Source organism: Oculina patagonica, chromosome 11, assembly GCF_052425735.1.
Source record: "Oculina patagonica isolate OP01 chromosome 11, crgOcupat, whole genome shotgun sequence".
Taxonomy (NCBI): domain Eukaryota; kingdom Metazoa; phylum Cnidaria; class Anthozoa; order Scleractinia; family Oculinidae; genus Oculina; species Oculina patagonica.
This window is the reverse complement of record NC_135768.1, coordinates 15,583,101-15,602,434: the sequence shown is the minus strand read 5'-3', so window position 1 is coordinate 15,602,434 and position 19,334 is coordinate 15,583,101. Positions and strand designations below refer to the sequence as shown.

Below are 19,334 nucleotides of genomic sequence, written 5' to 3'. Positions count from 1 at the left end.
CACCTCGCTTCGCGAGGAATTAACATTTTTCTTTTACCTAACAAGGAGAACTACCTCTGGTAGAAAAAGGCTAAAAAATTATTGTAGTATTTTTTTAAAAACTTCAACTGGTCTGATCCTGGTAACAAGTCTGATGTCCAGACCCCGGGTCCAGACAAATCCTGCTGTTGAAGCTAGTGGCCCATCAGGCTGTAGCTCAACTCCAGTTTCAGCAGCATGAGGGGACTACAAATATTTTTACTCCACTTTCTCCAACCCGATGGAATCCAAGACCATCCCAAGGTTACCTCCAGAATTTGATGCAGGGGTACCCATTGTGAAGGGCAGGGAATATCCATACCCACCCCAGAGGAATTAGGAAGCCATTGGAAGTTTTAACTGAGAGTAGAAAACTAAAATGGAACTTCCAAAGGGGTGGGAGAGGTTTCAAAACAAAATATTCTTCTATGGAGGAGGTGTGGATGTTTTCTGGAAAAAAATAATTTTACTGTACTCCTGGGTGAAGAGAGGCAATGTAAGAGTTTTATTTCACAAGAACACAACACCGTGATCCCTACATGATCTCACACCAAGAGCCACTCAAACTGGAGATTAGCATACTAACCATTATAGGCCAGGCTAGAGGGGAGGGTGGGGGAGAGAGGAGGGGCACTCTCATGTGTAAGGGACGGGGATGCTCGCATTGAACTGTGGAATTTAATCTCACTTGGAGTGTTTTGGACAGAATGCCAATATTTTTCAGTTATCAAGGTTTTGTTTAGGGGTTACATGTTGAAATAAAAAATGGTGTCATCCTGTGTTGGCAGTCTAGACGGATCAAGCCTCTTTTAGAAGTCAAAAAACACTTTCTTTTCATATGGGACTCCTCCAAACCCCCAGGCTGTTAGGTCAGTGTGCTTCCAATCCTGCCTTTCTTCTCAAGGTACAACATCACTGATCTTTGGTAACTTGACGTAATCCTGTATCTCCTCACTGCATTTAATTTCTTCGAAGAAAAAAATTATTCAAAACTCTTGGCTATAAGTCGAACCCCCCTTTTCGGAAAAAAATTCCCAAAACTGAGTAAAATATTTTGCAAAAATCGCTCGGCTTATAGGCGAATAAATACGGTATGTACAAATGTATGTTTATATCATATTTATTCAAACTGACACTCACTCGAGTAAATATTCAAATATTTCAATTTCCACCCTATATCTTTGTAATTTTCCTCTATTTAAAAATAAACAATAACTTTTTCATATAAAAAATTCAAGCAATTAAAGCAAACCACATGCAATGGCTATACAACTATAATATTTTTTAGCACTGGACATGTCAACCACATTCTCAAACAAATTATCAGGATTTGTACTACTATATCATTCTATCCTTTAAATTGAGCTACTGATTATCAAGACTTAACTGTAAAGGTAATGACATGATTTTTTTTTATCCACACTTCAAAATATGGCTATAAAATTATAGGAGTTGGAAAAAGAGAAGGTTCAAAGAATTTAGAATTCCAAGAGTTTTCCAGGAATTTTAGAAGCAGTGCATCCTCGGAGACCCAGGGGCAGTTGGTGGGGGCAGGGAAAAGTCTATACGGGCGAAAAAAAATTTCGGCGAAGAAAAGTCAAGAACAAATTCTTGACTTTTCTTCGCCGAAATTTTTTTCGCCCGTATAGACTTTACCCCGCCCCCACTAACTGCCCCTGGGTCTCCGAGGATGGAAGCAGTGCAAACCCTGAATTATTTAACTCTGCTTGATTTCTGCAGGTTTGACAGAAATCAAGTTGCATGTACATGTATGTTTGTTGCAATCTCCTTCAAACTTGACCATTCTTTGACCAGTTGCTGTACTTTATGATGGCCTTCAAGCTTTCCTTCTCTTTTCACTATTAAAACATTATTTTCTAACAGAGTTGCCAAAAAAATGGTATAATCTAGTCCCTTTAATTCCCATGGTCTGTCTTATCCTCTTCAATTGATGCTGGTTTACTTGTAATGGTCACAGAAGGTTGAACAATGTCTGCTGCTTCTCCACTATCATTGACTTGATCAGAACCATCTTGTTTTCTTTCAACTGGAGCAAGATCTGATGGCAAATTTTGATCATCAGAAATTTGATCATTATTTGCAGTGATATTTACTTCTGGGTCCACACTGGGCTTTTCAACCTCCTCGTCAGGAATATTGTCTTTGTTGACCCTTGCAGCCACAGTATCCTTGTTGGCAGTGCTCTCATTGCTAACTGATCCCTTGGAGAGGTCTTTTTGCTTATCTCCTTGGATATATTCACCATCACGACTGGCCCTTGATTTCGCAGAGCTTGGTCTTGAGTTTGGTGGTGGTAATGGCGTCGTTTCATACTGCTCGTCTTCTTTTTTATCTTCAACACAGTGAGAAAAAAGACTAGGATCATTTGGATCAACATCGAAAGTCAAGACATTCCGTCCACTTCCATTGTTTATATTTTCACTTGAAGCATGATCATCTAAACGCGATTTCGACTTTGGACTCTTTCTCCTCCGCTGCGATTTCCCTGAATGCAAATGTTTTCTCATCCCACTCACGCTACCCTCTTCTTGGTCACAGAACTCCGACTCAGCTAATGTCAAAAGCTTCAACCTATTGTCAACCATAAAAGTTGTTTTCCTCCCAACAGTAGGAATTGAGGGCAAGTGCGGTTGAAGAAGGTAAGTGGATGGTTCTGATGGGAAAGTAGTGTTTGCGTTATGTACAATCTTTGCTATGTCTCTATCACTGAGAAGTGGAGGCATTACAAAGAAATGGTGATAACAAGAATCCTGTTTCTTGTGGCTTGGTTTGCTGATCAATGGCTTCCCAGAAACAGGTTTTAACTCTGGCTGCTCTTTTCCTTGTATAGCCTTGTGCTTTGCCTCTTTCCTCAAGTTTAAACTTCTAGCGGGGAAGTTTTGTAAGGGAGGAGGTTCTGATGACGGATTAGCGTCGAAATTTCGAACCACTGTGCGTTTTCGAGGGTATGTGAGTTGTTTTAAACGTTCCATGGCGTTGATAAGATTGTGTTGTTCACGATGAATCAGTTCGTCTTGAAGCTTACGAATCTGCACAAAATAGTGGGCTTGCTTCTCGCAGCTAGTCTTTGTGTCTTGAAACCATGATTTGTCCATTGCTGGGCTGTTGTTTTGTTTCGTGAAAGACGACATTGTAATCGCCTGATCTTTTACCAAAGCAAGTGGAACTTGTGACAAAAAGACGACTTTCTTTCAGTCTAAAACTCCCAAAACGCTTTGCCGTTCTTTATCATCCTCTTCAAAAACTCCTCAAAACTTCAACCTTGTTAAACAATCTCTCAATTTACCTCTCAATATATAATTGTTGATTGTTTATCCTTTTTACGCGCAAACTTTATCAATTTTCCAAAATTCAACATGGCCGACCGATTATGATGTGTTGCTATAGAAACAGAGCCTTGTTTTCAAAGCGCAAAAAGTACTCTGGGATAGCTTGGAAAATGGCGGCTAAAAGGACAAACGAGTCAACTCAAAGTTGAGATTTCTTTCTGGAAAGCGTTTATAATTTAGCGTCGTTTTGCATGTATCAGATAAAATCGAGGTACAGTTGTCTCTAGAAAGATCCAGGGAACACAAAGTTACACAACGGGTTACAAATTAAGCGCTGGGAACGAGATTTGCAGGTTGACGGCTGCTATTAAAACGGAAAAACTTTCAAGATGACAGCGGGTATGATCAAAGTCCCCAGCATTATGCCGTTGCGAGTTCCAGTGGGCGGAAGAAAGAACATTGTAGACACTCACACTCCCATTGAACTCCGTACAGAAACTCCAGATACGTTTATTTATTACACGATCAATGGAATGAAGCCTGAGCCTTTTAAACAAATTGGCATAAAATGCACTTACAAGTACAACAGACCCTTCGTCTTGGGGCCAGGAAAACGAACTGTGAAGGCGTTAGCAACTTCGAGCGATGGAACAAGGGAAAGCTCCATTGTGACCAAGACCTTTATGGTGGAAGAACAAGAAGGCAAAGAGGAATTGGATGCTGAGGATAATGTGTCTGAATTGCAACAAAGCATCTCCTCATCCACAGCTGGTAATTTAAGAGATTCATCTGGGACTTTGTTTGGACAAATTCTTGAGAATGCCAAAGGTTCGAAACTAAAAACATCAGAGGCTTGGGGGACAGAGGGTAGTTCTAAACGATTTCTCACATCAACACCTGACAACTGGGAAAATGTCAAAGGTTCTGATTTTCGGAAACCTCGAAGTGAAGCTAGGTTCACAGCATCAAGATTTGGCTCAAATCAAGCAACATTAGGTACGCCTGATCAGTCTCTTACTCAAGTTGATGGTGAGCTGAAAGACAGGCGAGGTCCCGAGAACAGGATTCAAGCAAGTAAGATTCAGCAACACACAGATTTCTTGAAGTGTATCTATTGTCTAGCACCCAGGCCATCTGATCCTTATGCAAGATTCTGCTCTGAATGTGGATCTCCCATTCCTCCACTCCCATCATCAAGACTCCCACCTCCTGAGGGTGGGCAGCTCGGTATGTGTGTCTCCTGTCACTCTATGGTACCACTGAACACTCCGAATTGCATCATCTGCGAATCACCCATTTCACCTCAGCGTCAACCACAGGCGACCAAGAAATTGGCACACAAGTTGATGTGTTCGGTATGTGGCACAGGAAACCCACCTGACTTGAAAGTTTGTGTAACCTGTGAAGCTAAGCTTCCATACAATGCAAAACAAATATTCACTGGCACGAGTGCTCCACCGATGCCCAAGGATTCTATTAGCAGCCTCATGACGTGCTCCAAGTGTTCCCGCGTAAATAGCAGTGACGCCCGTTTCTGTGACTGGTGTGGATCAAAACCACAACCTTATCAAAGTCCTCTCATCTGCTCCCAGTGCCAGGCTTCAAACAGCCCATTTGCGAGGTTCTGTAATACATGTGGATGTACCATAGAACCACCGCCAAGAATTGCACGACAAAGTTCAGGCAGTGTGATTGGAACTGTTGTTGAAAGAGGTAGCATTCGTGACACAGTGGGCAGGTTGGAAAGCGCAACATGGCTGCCAGTTTCTATTCCTTCAACTCCAGCAGAAACAGTAGATAAAGGTAATAATTATCAACTTACAATTAATCTAACTAAAGAAATTCTTTACAAAATATCAATGATTTTGAAAAGTACCAGTCACAAGTTGGCTGACAAACCTGCCTTTTTTGAAGTAAACATTTTGAAGTCTGCATCAGCCAAGATATCCCATACCACAAGAGCTTACAACCCTCCAAGTTAAGACCATTTTAGTTGCCATGGCAACACAAATTTTGGAGCTGGGGACTAAATTGGAACCCAAGTCACCAGCCTGGCAACTAAATTTGAGAAGAAGGATTGATAGTGTGAGCTTAATTTAGTGACTAAAATTTTTTTTAGTGACCAAACTTGAGCAGTTGGTGGCCAAATGACCACTAAGGAAAAAAATTAATAAACTTGGAAGGTTGGCTTATAAGATAAGATAAGATAAGATAAGAACTTTAATAGTAAACTCCCCACAGGGCTTTTCAGAAACTATTTACAATAAAAAATAAAAAAATAAAACTACTTAACTCTAATATTTACAAATAAAATTGAAATTAAATAAAATCCCAGTTTCTGAAGCAATAAGCAACAATGAGTATTTCTACTCCTTGCTTAATTGGATGCTACATGCAGTCCATTACAGGGTTATCCTCAAATTCAGGCATTAATTTGCTGGTACCCATTTATATTTAGAGAGTCTGAGGCCCTGTGAGAGTAAAGTGTCTTGCCCAAGAAAACAACACAGTGAACCCAGTAAGGGCCTGTTTATATGGAGGAGAGTTGTCCCTGGTAGGAGGGTTACCCTCCATACCGAGCCACCCCGGGTGAGAGAGCTTTTCATACGTTTCTTTATAATAGCTGCGAACCGATTATATGAGAAATTGCAAAGTTGACTCGGGGGGCAGGGTGACCCTGGGTGGAGGGTCACTTGCTTTGAAGGGAGGGTGACCCTGGGGAGCGAGCCAACTTTTTTCCATATAAACAGTTTGGTTATTTTTGCCTCCCCTACCAGGAACAAGTTGACACATACGGAGCATGCGCAAACGCTAAAATCAGCAAAAACAAAAGTGCAGATAAATTGAAATCGAAGTCGGCGGTAATTAGTCAAAAAATGGTCTTGGCCGACGATTCAGCGTTCCTGATTTTAGAAAAAGCAGCCATAATAGATGTTTCAAAACAACTCTCGCCAGTCTTTGAACCGAGAGGGCCAAGTTTTGGCTCGGTCAACAGGGACAACTTTCTCATCTAAACGCACGGCAAAAATGGCTCGGGGGAGAGGGTAACCCTCCTACCAGGGACAACTCTCCTCCATATAAACAGGCCCTTAGAGCTGAAACCTGACTGTTGGTTCTGGAGTCCAGCATGTAAAAATAGGTCACCAGCATGCCTCCCTAAACATTTTTGTAACAAAAAGAAGCCTAAAATAGAGAAATACTTGCACTTTATTATATGTACTAGTTATTTTAGGAAATTATGATCTTTAAAACATTTGCCTTTTTATAGACCAAAGATTATCCTTGAGGTCAGTTCTAGCAAGTCATAAGCTAATGTTAACTTTTTTTCTCTTACAGCAACATCTACAACAGGCCTGTTCTATCCCTCAGCAACTAGCATCCAATCCCAAGTTGAGTTGGAAGCCCAGGAGCGAACTCGCCTTGATGCTTCCAGAGACCGTAGACCAGCACTTGCGGCAGTTAGTCCCGGTAAAGGTTTTTGGCGCCAACAGATGGACCACGTCTGCTCACACATTCGTGCACATGCACAAAATAATCCTGACTTCAGATCTACCATTGGTGAGCCAAGACTGGGGAAGATAATCACTGCAACTATTCACGAAGACCTCAACGGGGAAGAAGTCACAGTTACAGTAACTTTTGCAAGGAGAGATGGCAAGGAAATGTGGAAGGAAAAATCAAAAGCCCTCTCTTCAAGCTTGAGAGCTTTAAATCTGTACAGATCTGAGTCAGGTAGCAAGGAGGATTTGAGAGCAAGCAGGAAACAGACTCAAAATGGTTTAAGAACAACAGCGAAGGGAAAGAAGCAAAAAAGAAAAGGGAAAGAGAACGGTAAAGTTAAACTAAGTGAACAGGATAGGTTGTTACTCAAGGAGATCGGACCAAAAGGTGAAGGAAGAGATGAAGAAGTGCAAAGATTGCTTGATGAAGGAGCTAATCCTGAATGTGAATCATCTGATGGCATCGCAGCTATCATTCTTGCAACTATGAATAAGCATGCAGACAGTATTCCACCTTTGGTGAACGCAGGTGCTAAACTTAACACCAAGAGTACTGCAAAAGGAAATACCGCACTTCATGAAGCAGTTCTTCTGGGTGCAGATGGGGTCAAATGCATCGATGCACTGTTAGGATTGGGTGCACGGACTAACGTTGCAAATGATGCTGGTCAGACTGCTTATGATTTAGCAATGTCAGCAGGGCTTGATAGTGTAGCACAGAGGTTTACGTCAAGTGTAGGGGATGAAATGTTGCAGAAGCTTACTAAACCAAAGAAAGTTAGATCCATTGATGAGGAGTTTTAACCATAATATACTTACATATGTGGTTTCATTCCCAGGTGAATTCACTTTTAAGGGGCTTACTAGTCTTGTAGAATACCACCTCAGAAATTTTTTCCTGTCAAAAATAGGGCATAGTTCGAGTCTTCTGTTATTCACCACTTCAGAATCTTCAGAGATACTGAGTGTCAGCTTTTGGCACTAGGAGTTCTACAATTGGGTTATTAACACAAGTTGTCATCGTTGGTCAATGGTTTTCAAAAATGGTTCTAATTGACCAATCACAGGATTAATCCTAAACAATGTCGGTAATATCCTGGTGCTGAGAGCTGGTGCTTAGTCTTCCATAGTTTCTGAGTGTCAAATTAATTATGTGGATTTCAAAATTGTATAGGACAGTAGAAAACAACAAATAAATAACTTCAGGGTTGAATATGTGAAAATCCTGTTAAACCATTTGAAAGCAGAATGTGCAAATGGCACTTCCAACCAATTTCTTGACTTGATTGAAATTATCATTCAATATTGAAATCTCACTTTTATATTGAAGCCTGGATTTCATGCATTAGATATAAACACTTTTCTGTGGTATTTAATTGGTATCGCTTTTGCAAAGTGGAAATTAATGTTCTACTGTAATTACATGGTAACAGTTTATTTAATCTGTTCAAAATTACATTGTAAATACAGTGTTGAGTAATAATGTTATGTGAGACAATCCTAGTTGGAATAAAGTGATTCTTGAACTCAGCATTAGATATTAACTACATGTGGCTGTTTTCTTTACACCATGCTTTCCAATAGCATTACTACAACTGTCGACACCCTGGAGGGGAGGGGGGTCACTCAATAGAGTCTTACATGCCCCGATACAAAGGATGCTCCACCCCAGTGTCCAAATATATACCATTATATACCATTTTGACAGAAAAAGAAACCAAAAGTGACATTCCTGTCCTTTACCCTTAGATTGAACTTAATAAATAAAGGCCCTTTCAAAACCTAAATGACAGTTTTCCTCTTGCCCTTTGTGAAATTCCTATAACCCCTTTGCCCCCCCCCCCCCCGGGGGCGGGGGCCCCCCCCCCCCCCCCCCCCCCCCCCGGGGGGCTAATTCAGACTACGAAGGTCCCTCCCCATAAAAAATAGTCCATTATACATGTAGGGTGTACTGCCCCCCCCCCCCCCAACCAACACTCAACTCAATTCAGTATATCATTGAACTTATTTCGCTTCTCTCATATCATAGGCCCGTGGGGGGATTCTCATATAAAAAAGATGGGATGTTCATCACAAGATTTGAATTAAAGCCCTAATAGAAACCTTTCTGGGTGTGGCTCAGCATTTTGTAATCCAAAAGAATATCTTTTTTGCCTGATCGGTCTTGGCCTCCCACCCAGTCTTTTTAGGGGCGATCATGTTTCACTCCTGGCCCGGAGGAGGTGAAATATGAACCTGCCTCTAAGAATGACGCAGTAGGAGGCTAGATCGGTCTAGACTGTCAACTGGCCAGTATGACAGCGTTTTATATTTTTTGTAAAACTCTAAACCAGACGTCAACGGCTTGTACAAATATTGGCATTCTGTCCTGAATATACCCCAAGTTATATACATGTACAATGCAAGTGAGACTACAATCCCCAGGCACATTCCATACTTTACACCCCTAAGCTGCTTAGGCTGCTGTTGTCTTGCTTAACTAAAGACCGGTAGCATCTCCATCCCTTTCACTGACCTGAATACATTGGGGGTGGGGGCAAAGTTTTTATTTTTTTTTTTATTTTTTTTTTTCTCTGTTCCCACCACTTTGAAAATCCCCCTCCCCCACCTCTTCTTCTGACTCCCGTAGAGTTCCCACTCCCTTTACAACCGGGTTTCTACACCTTGTTCCCCCCCCTCCCCTTCCCCCCCAACTGTTTTAGCTATTAAAATGAGGGGGCATCCCGGGGTTTTTTGTAGCGGGCTAATAGGGGTATGCCTCACTGCAAAAATGTTTTCCCCGCTTCATTTTCTTGTGTGTGTACACAGGTCTGCCTGTGGTGTGTACACAGGGGCGGATCCAGGGTTTTTTTCTCTGAGGAGGGGGGCACCACTAAGGAATGGCATTTTTCTTCTTCTTTTTTTTTTGAAGAATACATGTTGTATTAGAAAGCTGCAGGAAATCTCAGCGGGGAGGGGGATTGCGCGCACCCCCTGCACCCTCCCCCTAGATCCGCGCCTGATATTAAAGTACAATCACTAAAGAAGGGCGTATCGGACAAAACGTGCCAACATACATAACGTGTCTACTGGTTCGGTGACCTTCGAGTGACCAAAACAATCGCGGGCTCTGTGGTTCCTTGGAAACCAGCCCAAATAAAAAGACAAAATGGCTGACAACTACTGAGTCATGTTTTTATACAAGGAACTATTCAAGCTTTGAGTGGTTTGATATACACAGCTGCTAGTAGGATTTGAACAGTTAAATCTCAATGGATAACAGTAAAGCTAATTCCTCGGGAGAAGTAAAATGGACTGTGGACGGTTTGACAGAATTGCCGAAGAAGGATGCCGGGCCGAAATATTCGCGAATTTCTGAGCACTTTCGGCACGTTACGCCGAGTGCGGTTCAATGCTCAATGTTTTGCGGCGGTAAGCAATGCAAGTATGAAAACCCTACCAAGATGAAAGGCGAAGAAATGGCGGTAAATGGGCTGTATTCTTCTTGGGTTACCCCAGAGATTTTGGCCACGGCAAGGCCATCTACGGAGGTCATTAAGAAATATGATGTCATTAGGCAATTTTCCGAGATGGGAATTAAATCGCTTATTAACCTGCAACATCCCGGGGAACATAACAGTTGTGGCTTTGGCCTTGAGTCTGATAGTGGCTTTTCCTACATTCCTGAAGATTTTATGAAGGAAGATATTTTCTTCTACAATTTTGGATGGAATGATTATGGGGTCAGATCTTTGGAGTCAATTCTTGATATGGTTAAGGTAATGTCATTTGCTATCAAGGAAGGCAAGGCTGCAGTTCATTGCCATGCTGGACTCGGCAGGACTGGAGTACTTATTGCCTGCTACCTGGTCTGGTCTGAGAGGATTGGCGCAGAGGAGGCGATACACAAAGTGAGATCAAACAGGCCAAAAGCTGTGCAGACGCGAGGTCAGATTCAATGTGTTATTGACTTCACAAACTTCCTACACCATCTGTGGGTTGTCTATGCATCGTGTGCTTCCAGCGCAAAACCATTTACTTTACAGCAATACCTTAAACGTCAGAGACTAGTTCTGCATGGTATGGAGTCTAGGATCCTGAAACATATCCCCAAGCTGGTGTACGTGTGTTGCAGTCGACTATTAGAAGTGGCAGGCGTAAAGGGGGAAAATGCTCCTTTAAGATGGACACTCTCTCGGGAAGTGAAAGCTGTTTTCGCTGAAGTAGATGAAAGTGATGCTAGTAAGGACAATGTAAAAGAATCTCTTCAAACAACTCTGACAGAGAATGTTGCCGATTCCTTACGACACAACCCTTATGTAGATTCCTGTCTTCCACCACTTGAGGCCTCACAAGTTCACCACACTGAAAGCTGCGATGCACTGGAAGATGATACTGCAAAAGGGGATCATGTTGAACTTTCTGGGGAGGGCAGTTTGGATGGCGGACTACTAAGACCCTTAAATATAGGAACCCGTAGAAGGAGTGGTTCAGCTCCAACTTTGGTACCTCCTGATGAAATGAAGCCTCATCGTGTGCAATTAGAACCACTTAACCTATCAAGCAGAAAGAAAAATAAGGCAAAAACCAAAAAAGTGAAAAAGACACACAGTGAAAGTTTTGATTCCAGTGATAATAACTCAGCAGCGAGTGAAGTCAGTGGTCCCCTATTCCCTTTAAAGGAAAATGAAAAAGTGACAGAAAGTGACAGAATCCAAGTGGCGAAGTCTTTGGCATCGAGTGCCTGCGCTGATAGCAGTGTTCATAGCAGAACTGAGAGAATCAAACGAAAACTCAACAGCTCAGCTTGTTGGGAGGAAATACACACCGAAAGTGATCCATGGGTTCTAACTCGCCTGTTGTGGGCTTGGTTAGGTGACTTGGCAGAACCTGTTCTTGGTGAGAAAGAAGTGTCACTATTAGAAGGAAGCATTGATGACCCTATAGAAGCTGTGAAGAAGCTAGAACGAGGTCAAAGAGATACTTTGGAATGCCTGATAACTACAGTTTGTGAACTGGGGCCTTTACCAAAGGAACTGGGTGATCGAGTTCTGCGTCAAACAGCCATGATTCTGACTCAGAACAAGGAATTGCCTTTAACTCAATCCAGAGCTTTTCTTGACAAATTAGCAGAACAGTCTGTGAATGCTCAGTCCCCAGATCTGCCTGCAAATGCCTCAGGAAGAGAACAAGAAGTGGGTGACATTTCAGAGTCTGAGATGCAATCTCAATCGTACCGATTGCTTGTATTTCTGAGACAGCTTGTTGAGGTACTGAAACATTCAGCAGGGATGCAGCCCAACTGAAGGACATTAGTGATGTTTGTTGTATTTGACAATAATATTATTATTTACTTACTATAAATCCTCTATTTATGCCCTTCTCAAGTACAACCCCTCCCCCTCCCCGCATTGGAACAAAAAAAATTTGGCCCTCCCCTCCTCCCTCCCAGCTCACACCCATTTTCTCTTCACAACTAAAAAGATAAGGTGCAAATGATACCTCGCCAATTCAGGTACTAATTTTTTGTTCAGTACTCACAAACTTCAGTGGAAATATTTGTGCTGCTGGTACTTAAAACAAATTGTATAATTTTAATCTTGAAAATTACGCATCACCAATCAAAATGTGGTTTATACACATGCTAGAGTTTATGAATTGCCAGTTCAAAAGAATGAGTCACAAACTGGTAACCTTCTGGCATTTTGCTGACTTAAACAAGTGCTCCCCCCCCCCTTTAATCAAGCCCTTCCCAAACATTCTAACTTGAAAATAAATTAGCGCGAGCAAGGGGTTGAGGGGAGGATCGAGCTTAATAGAGTTTAGTTAACAAATATTTATTTTTATTATTATTCCCAATCTGCTGCTAACTATGGCAGTAAGCAGCAATGTTAGGGGAGCAATGCAAAGAACGGCAGCAAAAAAAAAAACAGACAAGGGTTAGTTAGTTAGAGAGATGCCAGATTTCCACCAGCTGTTGTTCGTGTTGCTTTATTACCAGCAAGACGCTGCCCTGGGGGTGGGGGGGACTCCTATATGAAACTGATGGGGATGCTCGTCGGAAATTTTGAAAAGAACCCCTAAAAGAGACAAAACACTAAGAATAGAATTAATATTTGTATATTTCTTCGTGTGTAACCCTAAACGAGACCATTATGACAAAAAATATTGCCATTTTGCCCGAAACACCCTAAGCGAGACCAAAAATCAAAATTTACACCCCTTAGCGAGACGATGAGCATCCCTGTCAATTTCATATGCGACTCCCCCCCCCCCCGGACGCTGCATACTGCAAAATTTACCAAAGTGTATTATTTAAATAAAAACAAAACTACAAGAGCATAATGTTGATATATCCAGGACCACAGACATAACCTAAAATTACACCATTTTCAATTCACGTAAAAAGGTGCTTTTAATACCATTTTACTTTATGAAGCAAGTAGCCCAATATGACTACATATGCAGCAGCTATTTTCTGTTTCTCTGCCCATATTGGTGATAAAGTATACAAATCCTTATATTTTGCCACAAGTAGGCCTGAGATGCCTGTATTTTGATTGATTGCAATCATTGCTTGAACAACAATGTACATGTTTGTACTCATGTCCCATGAGTTTTGAAAAATTTTATTGTAGAAAACATTTACTTTCTTGGGGGGATAAGCCTGCAGACAGCAGTAGTGTTTTTTTTAAGCATGTATGTTAATCTGCAGATTTTTACAGAGACTTTCAAGTTTGACTCACTCATGCTAGGCACAGAAAGGCATAGAATATCTTGAATTATAAAAGCACTAAGTTGATTCTTAGTCCTATATGAAGCAAATTATGCTATAATCTAGCTAGGATTCTAATGTATGAAAGTATGAGTTTGCCGTAAAACTAGCCATAGCCTTGTTACCATTTTGAAGAAAATGAGTAACAGTGTGTTGCAAGCACAAATGATAATGGCAGCTGGACATCTATTTATATTATTTAATAACTAAATTTAATAATATAATTATTATCTACAGGGTATATAATTTGATGCTTGTACTATTCCAGTGAATGTATTATTTATTATCATATATATAGCATACAAATTGTATTCAAATGTGTTGTTCCAGAAAATATTCATACCCCTCACTTGGAAGGTTTTTTTGGTATGAACCCACCCCTCCCATCCCTCTGGAAATTCCAGTTTAGCTTCATACTTTTCATTAAAATTGTACGCTTTGACCCTTCCCCCCCTCACCCCCTCAACCCCCCACCCCCCTTCAGAATTTCCAATGACCTTCCTTGGGGTGGGTATGGGTATTTCCTGGTGCCACACAATGCTTTAAATGCGACCTTAAATGCTGAAATATGAAAAACAGGCCTCCACCACAACCCTGGGATGTGACTAGCAAGGGAGGACAAAGGACTGGGGGTTGTGGTGGGGTAAAAAGAGAATAAACAAGAATGGCATTGCTATCAACTTGATACCAGTGTCTGCATGGCCTACTGGTTGATATAAATGTTGTAAGCAATAAAAGATATGTGCCATTTCTTCTTGAACAAGACTGATTTTCTTGAGAATACCCTGTACTGAAGAAGAACGAAGAATGCTGAACTGAGAGCTTCTAGATTTAAAATTTTCTGTGGTAACTGGTAATGCCCACAGACCCTGAACCCCACCCCTAGAGGTTTGTGCCTTTGGCGCTTGTAGGACTTGCCTAATAAGACCTGATAAGTAAAGAAAATAGGTCCTGGGAACAAATTGTTAAAATTAATTCAATAACTCAAAATAATTATCACCGTCCGATAAATTACCTTAAAAGTTGCAATCCTACCAAGTTTGCAACGTCAATTGTGGAGGGGAACAGGGGGGGGGGGCAGTCTGAACCTCCCGTCACCCGTACCTTTCACTCCCGGTTCCCGCCCCTTTATGTAGTGGTTCTCTTCTCTTTGTCCCATATCTATTGCGAAATATATAAAAATGTTGCGAAATTTTACTCGTTCACTCTCCCTGTTCCCAACACCTTAGAATCCCACTTCCCGCCCCCTTTCTCCCGGGTTCCTGCCCTCCTGTCCCCCACCACTCAACGGAATAAAAGCTTAAAATACAAAATGGCTTCTTTTTTTTGGGGGGCCCCCCCCCCCCCCGGACAACCCGGCGCACTGTCCCCACTCCCCACCGCTAGGTACGGCCCTGAAAGTCAGATCATCCATTTACTGTAAAGTTTGCATGGTCACATAGGGACATACCGTTGATTTGATTCTTTAGGGACTTTCTATTAAACAGTGATTAAAACTTTCTAAAACTCACTAAATGCTCCTCTTTTATTTGAGGCCAGCTGTTTCTAATTGATGACTTCGCAACAATTTTGATTCACTTCAAAGCCCCTCCCAGTGTCTACTCAAAAACGCGCCGCGGAGCTATTTAACGTTCTCGACTTAATTTTTAACTGCGCTGCGCAGTTCTTGCTCTGCACGGGGTTTATTATTAACTGCGCTGCGCAGTTCTTGCTCTGCACGGGGTTTATTATTATTATTATTATTATTAACTGCGCTGCGCAGTTCTTGCTCTGCACGGGGTTTATTATTATTATTATTTTTTTTAGTTTTGTCGGTGACCAGACTAAGACCTCCACTCGGTCGAGGTTATGTCACGCGATGTTTAGAAGCTATAAATCAGTAACAAATGGAAAAATTTTTCTAATTTTTGTCGTTACAAAGAATGTTTTGTGTGAGATATTCGACTTTAAAGCATTTGACTCATGGGAAATACTAAATTTCCACGCTTTCAAAGAGAAATATAATTCAGTGGGCCGGAATCTGTAAATAAATGCCATTACGTTGGTGTCAAAGAATGTGCTGACATGACAAGTTTCACTTTCGATCGGCTAGACCTCGAGTCACGTAATGTTTTAAAGCTATTATAAGCTACCTTTCAAATCTTTGCGAATCCTTTGGTCTTTACTAAACAAATTTATTGCGTAATCTATTTTTTGGCTGTGTCATTGAAAGTATTTTAGAGATACGAAGAAATATTCCCTTCACAAACATGCCCTGTACCGCTTACGTCATTCGGTATGCTAGGGAACTACCCTCTGTGCTTAAAACAGCTTCAGCGTCCGCACGTGGGAATTCGGCCAGAATTTGCATATAGGAAAAATTATTATTCGCGGCTGGAACAAGTCAACCATGAAATGTCACACAAAGTTTGTCAGTCGCTGCATTTTTACAACCGCAAAGAGGGGCAAAAACAATACTAACAGTACAGAAACATTGTCATTGGGCCAGTTTTCAAAGAGAAATATAATTCAGCGGGCCAGAATCTGTAAATAAATGTCATTACGTTGGTGTCAAAGAATGTACTGACATGACAAGTTTCACTTTCGATCGGCTCGAGTTATCTAATTTTTCAAAGCTATCCAGCCTCCTTTGAAATCTTTGCAAATCCTTTGGTCTTTACTTAAAAAATTCAGTGTGAAGTATTTTGAAGCGTTTGAATCGAAGAAAATACTAAAATTTCACGCTTTAAAAAAATACGCTTTAGCGGGCAAGAATTTACATTTATTTACATTACGTTTGTGTCCTGGAATGTGCTGGCGTTGAATGCTGATTTAAAAGATTTTTTTGTTTCACGGATCAGGATCGTGGGAATTAAATTTGGCCACTATTAGCATATAAGAAAAATATTTAATTTCGGATGGAACTAGTCAACCATGAAATGTCACGCAAGGTGTTTTCTTACCATCTTGTTTGTCAGTCACAACATTGTTTGACGCAGGTAAAGGGGATAACGGGGGGGGGGGGTGCATTTTTTGTTCCCCCCGCATGGCTCCCCTAAAGTGCTCACGAGACCAGCGCAGTTGTAAGCTCTAAGAGCTCTTGTTTTTTTTAGTTTTGTCGGTGACCAGACGCAGACCTCCACTCGGTCGAGGTTATGTCACGCGATGTTTAGAAGCTATAAATCAGTAACAAATGGAAACAAATGGTTATTCTTTGTCTTTACAAAGAATGTTTAGTGTGAAATATTTGAATTTGAAGCCTTTGGTTCATGGAAAATACTGAATTTCCACGCTTACAAAGAGAAATATAATTCAGCGGGCCAGAATCTGTGACAAAATACCATTACGTTGGTGTAAAAGAATGTGCTGACATAACAAGTTTCCCTTTCGATCGGCTAGACCTCGAGTCACGTAATTTTTGAAAGCTATTTATATCAGCTAGCTTTCAACTCTTTGCGAATCCTTTGGTCTTTATATAAAATGGAAAAAGAATTCTGACTTATTTTTTGTCTTTACAAAGAATGTTTAGTGTTATATATTCGATTTTGGAGCGTTTGTGCTAAAAACGGCTTCATCGTCCGCACGTGGGAATTCGGCCAGAATTTGCATATAAGAAAAATTCTTAATCGCGGCTGGAACAAGTCAACCATGAAATGTCACTCAAAGTTTGTCAGATGCTGAATTTTTACAACCGCCTAGCACGAAAACCGAAAGAGGGGCAAAATTTTGAACTGTTAAAGAGGTTCAAAAATAATACTAACAGTATAGAAACTGCGAAACATAGTCATTGGGCCGGTTTTTATTTTTTTGCAAATGAGGAATACTGTCGAAATTCTCACGGATACTTACGTTCCTGGCGTGAAGCCAGACGTACTTATGAATTGATCTTCCAGACCCAGGGGCAGTTGTTGTAAACTTTCGCCCGAAAAATCGCGGCGTCCCGATAAGCGATTTTTTTGATTTCACGGATCAGGATTGTGGGAATTAAATTTGGCCAGCATTAGCATATAAGAAAAATATTTAATTGCGGATGGAAGTATTCAACCATGAAATGTCACACAAGGTGTTTTATTACCATTTCGTTCGTCAGTCGCAACATTGTTTGACGCAGGTAAAGGGGATAACGGGTGGGAGGGGAGCGCATTTTTTGTCCCCTACCCACATGGCTCCCCTAGAGTGGTCACGTGACCAGCGCAGTTGTAAGCTCTAAGAGCTCTTGTTAACTGCGCTGCGCAGTTCTTGCTCTGCACGGGGTTTATTATTATTATTATTTTTTTTAGTTTTGTCGGTGACCAGACGCAGACCTCCACTCGGTCGAGGTTATGTCACGCGATGTTTAGAAGCTATAAATCAGTAACAAATGGAAACAAATGGTTATTCTTTGTCTTTACAAAGAATGTTTAGTGTGAAATATTCGAATTTGAAGCCTTTGGTTCATGGAAAATACTGAATTTCCACGCTTACAAAGAGAAATAAAATTCAGCGGGCCAGAATCTGTGACAAAATACCATTACGTTGGTGTAAAAGAATGTGCTGACATAACAAGTTTCCCTTTCGATCGTCTAGACCTGGAGTCACGTAATTTTTGAAAGCTATTTATATCAGCTAGCTTTCAACTCTTTGCGAATCCTTTGGTCTTTATATAAAATGGAAAAAGAATTCTGACTTATTTTTTGTCTTTACAAAGAATGTTTAGTGTTATATATTCGATTTTGGAGCGTTTGTGCTAAAAACGGCTTCATCGTCCGCACGTGGGAATTCGGCCAAAATTTGCACAAATGGGAACAAATGGTTATTCTTTGTCTTTACAAAGAATGTTTAGTGTGAACTTTTCGAATTTGAAGCCTTTGACTCATGAAAAATACTAAATTTCCACGCTTTCAAAGAGAAATATAATTCAGCGGGCCAGAATCTGTGAAAAAATACCATTACGTTGATGTAAAAGAATGTGCTGACATAACAAGTTTCCCTTTCGATCGGCTAGACCTCGAGTCACGTAATTTCTGAAAGCTATTTATATCAGCTAGCTTTCAACTCTTTGCGAATCCTTTGGTCTTTATATAAAATGGAAAAAGAATTCTGACTTACTTTTTGTCTTTACAAAGAATGTTTAGTGTTATATATTCGATTTTGGAGTGTTTGTGCTAAAAACGGCTTCATCGTCCGCACGTGGGAATTCGGCCAGAATTTGCATATAAGAAAAATTCTTAATCGCGGCTGGAACAAGTCAACCATGAAATGTCACTCAAAGTTTGTCAGATGCTGAATTTTTACAACACGAAAACCGAAAGAGGGGCAAAATTTTGAACTGTTAAAGAGGTTCAAAAATAATACTAACAGTATAGAAACTGCGAAACATAGTCATTGGGCCAGTTTGTATTTTTTTGCAAATGCGGAATACTGTCGAAATTCTCACGGATACTTACGTTCCTGGCGTGAAGCCAGACGTACTTATGAATTGATCTTCCAGACCCAGGGGCAGTTGTTGTAAACTTTCGCCCGAAAAATCGCGGCGTCCCGATAAGCGATTTTTTTGATTTCACGGGTCAGGATGTGGGAATTAAATTTGGCCAGTATTAGCATATAAGAAAAATATTTAATTGCGGATGGAAGTATTCAACCATGAAATGTCACACAAGGTGTTTTATTACCATTTCGTTCGTCAGTCGCAACATTGTTTGACGCAGGTAAAGGGGATAACGGGTGGGAGGGGAGCGCATTTTTTGTCCCCTACCCACATGGCTCCCCTAGAGTGGTCACGTGACCAGCGCAGTTGTAAGCTCTAAGAGCTCT

At 41.0% G+C, this 19,334-nt stretch overlaps 3 protein-coding genes across 3 annotated transcripts; 2 read left to right on the top strand and 1 right to left on the bottom strand.

Annotated features, from left to right (window-relative positions):
• Positions 1-1,918: 1,918 nt before the first annotated feature.
• LOC144629804 (uncharacterized) lies at positions 1,919-3,403 on the bottom strand. Its single transcript, XM_078488013.1, has one exon. The coding sequence runs from the start codon at positions 3,168-3,170 to the stop codon at positions 1,935-1,937; it is 1,236 nt and encodes a 411-aa protein (XP_078344139.1). The 5' UTR covers positions 3,171-3,403; the 3' UTR covers positions 1,919-1,934.
• Positions 3,404-3,684: 281 nt separating this feature from the next.
• LOC144630329 (double zinc ribbon and ankyrin repeat-containing protein 1-like) lies at positions 3,685-7,638 on the top strand. Its single transcript, XM_078488681.1, has 2 exons — positions 3,685-5,111; positions 6,645-7,638. The coding sequence occupies exons 1-2, from the start codon at positions 3,698-3,700 to the stop codon at positions 7,610-7,612; spliced, it is 2,382 nt and encodes a 793-aa protein (XP_078344807.1). The 5' UTR covers positions 3,685-3,697; the 3' UTR covers positions 7,613-7,638.
• Positions 7,639-9,935: 2,297 nt separating this feature from the next.
• Positions 9,936-12,560, top strand: LOC144630131 (protein tyrosine phosphatase domain-containing protein 1-like). Its single transcript, XM_078488421.1, has one exon. The coding sequence runs from the start codon at positions 10,060-10,062 to the stop codon at positions 12,091-12,093; it is 2,034 nt and encodes a 677-aa protein (XP_078344547.1). The 5' UTR covers positions 9,936-10,059; the 3' UTR covers positions 12,094-12,560.
• Positions 12,561-19,334: the final 6,774 nt, after the last annotated feature.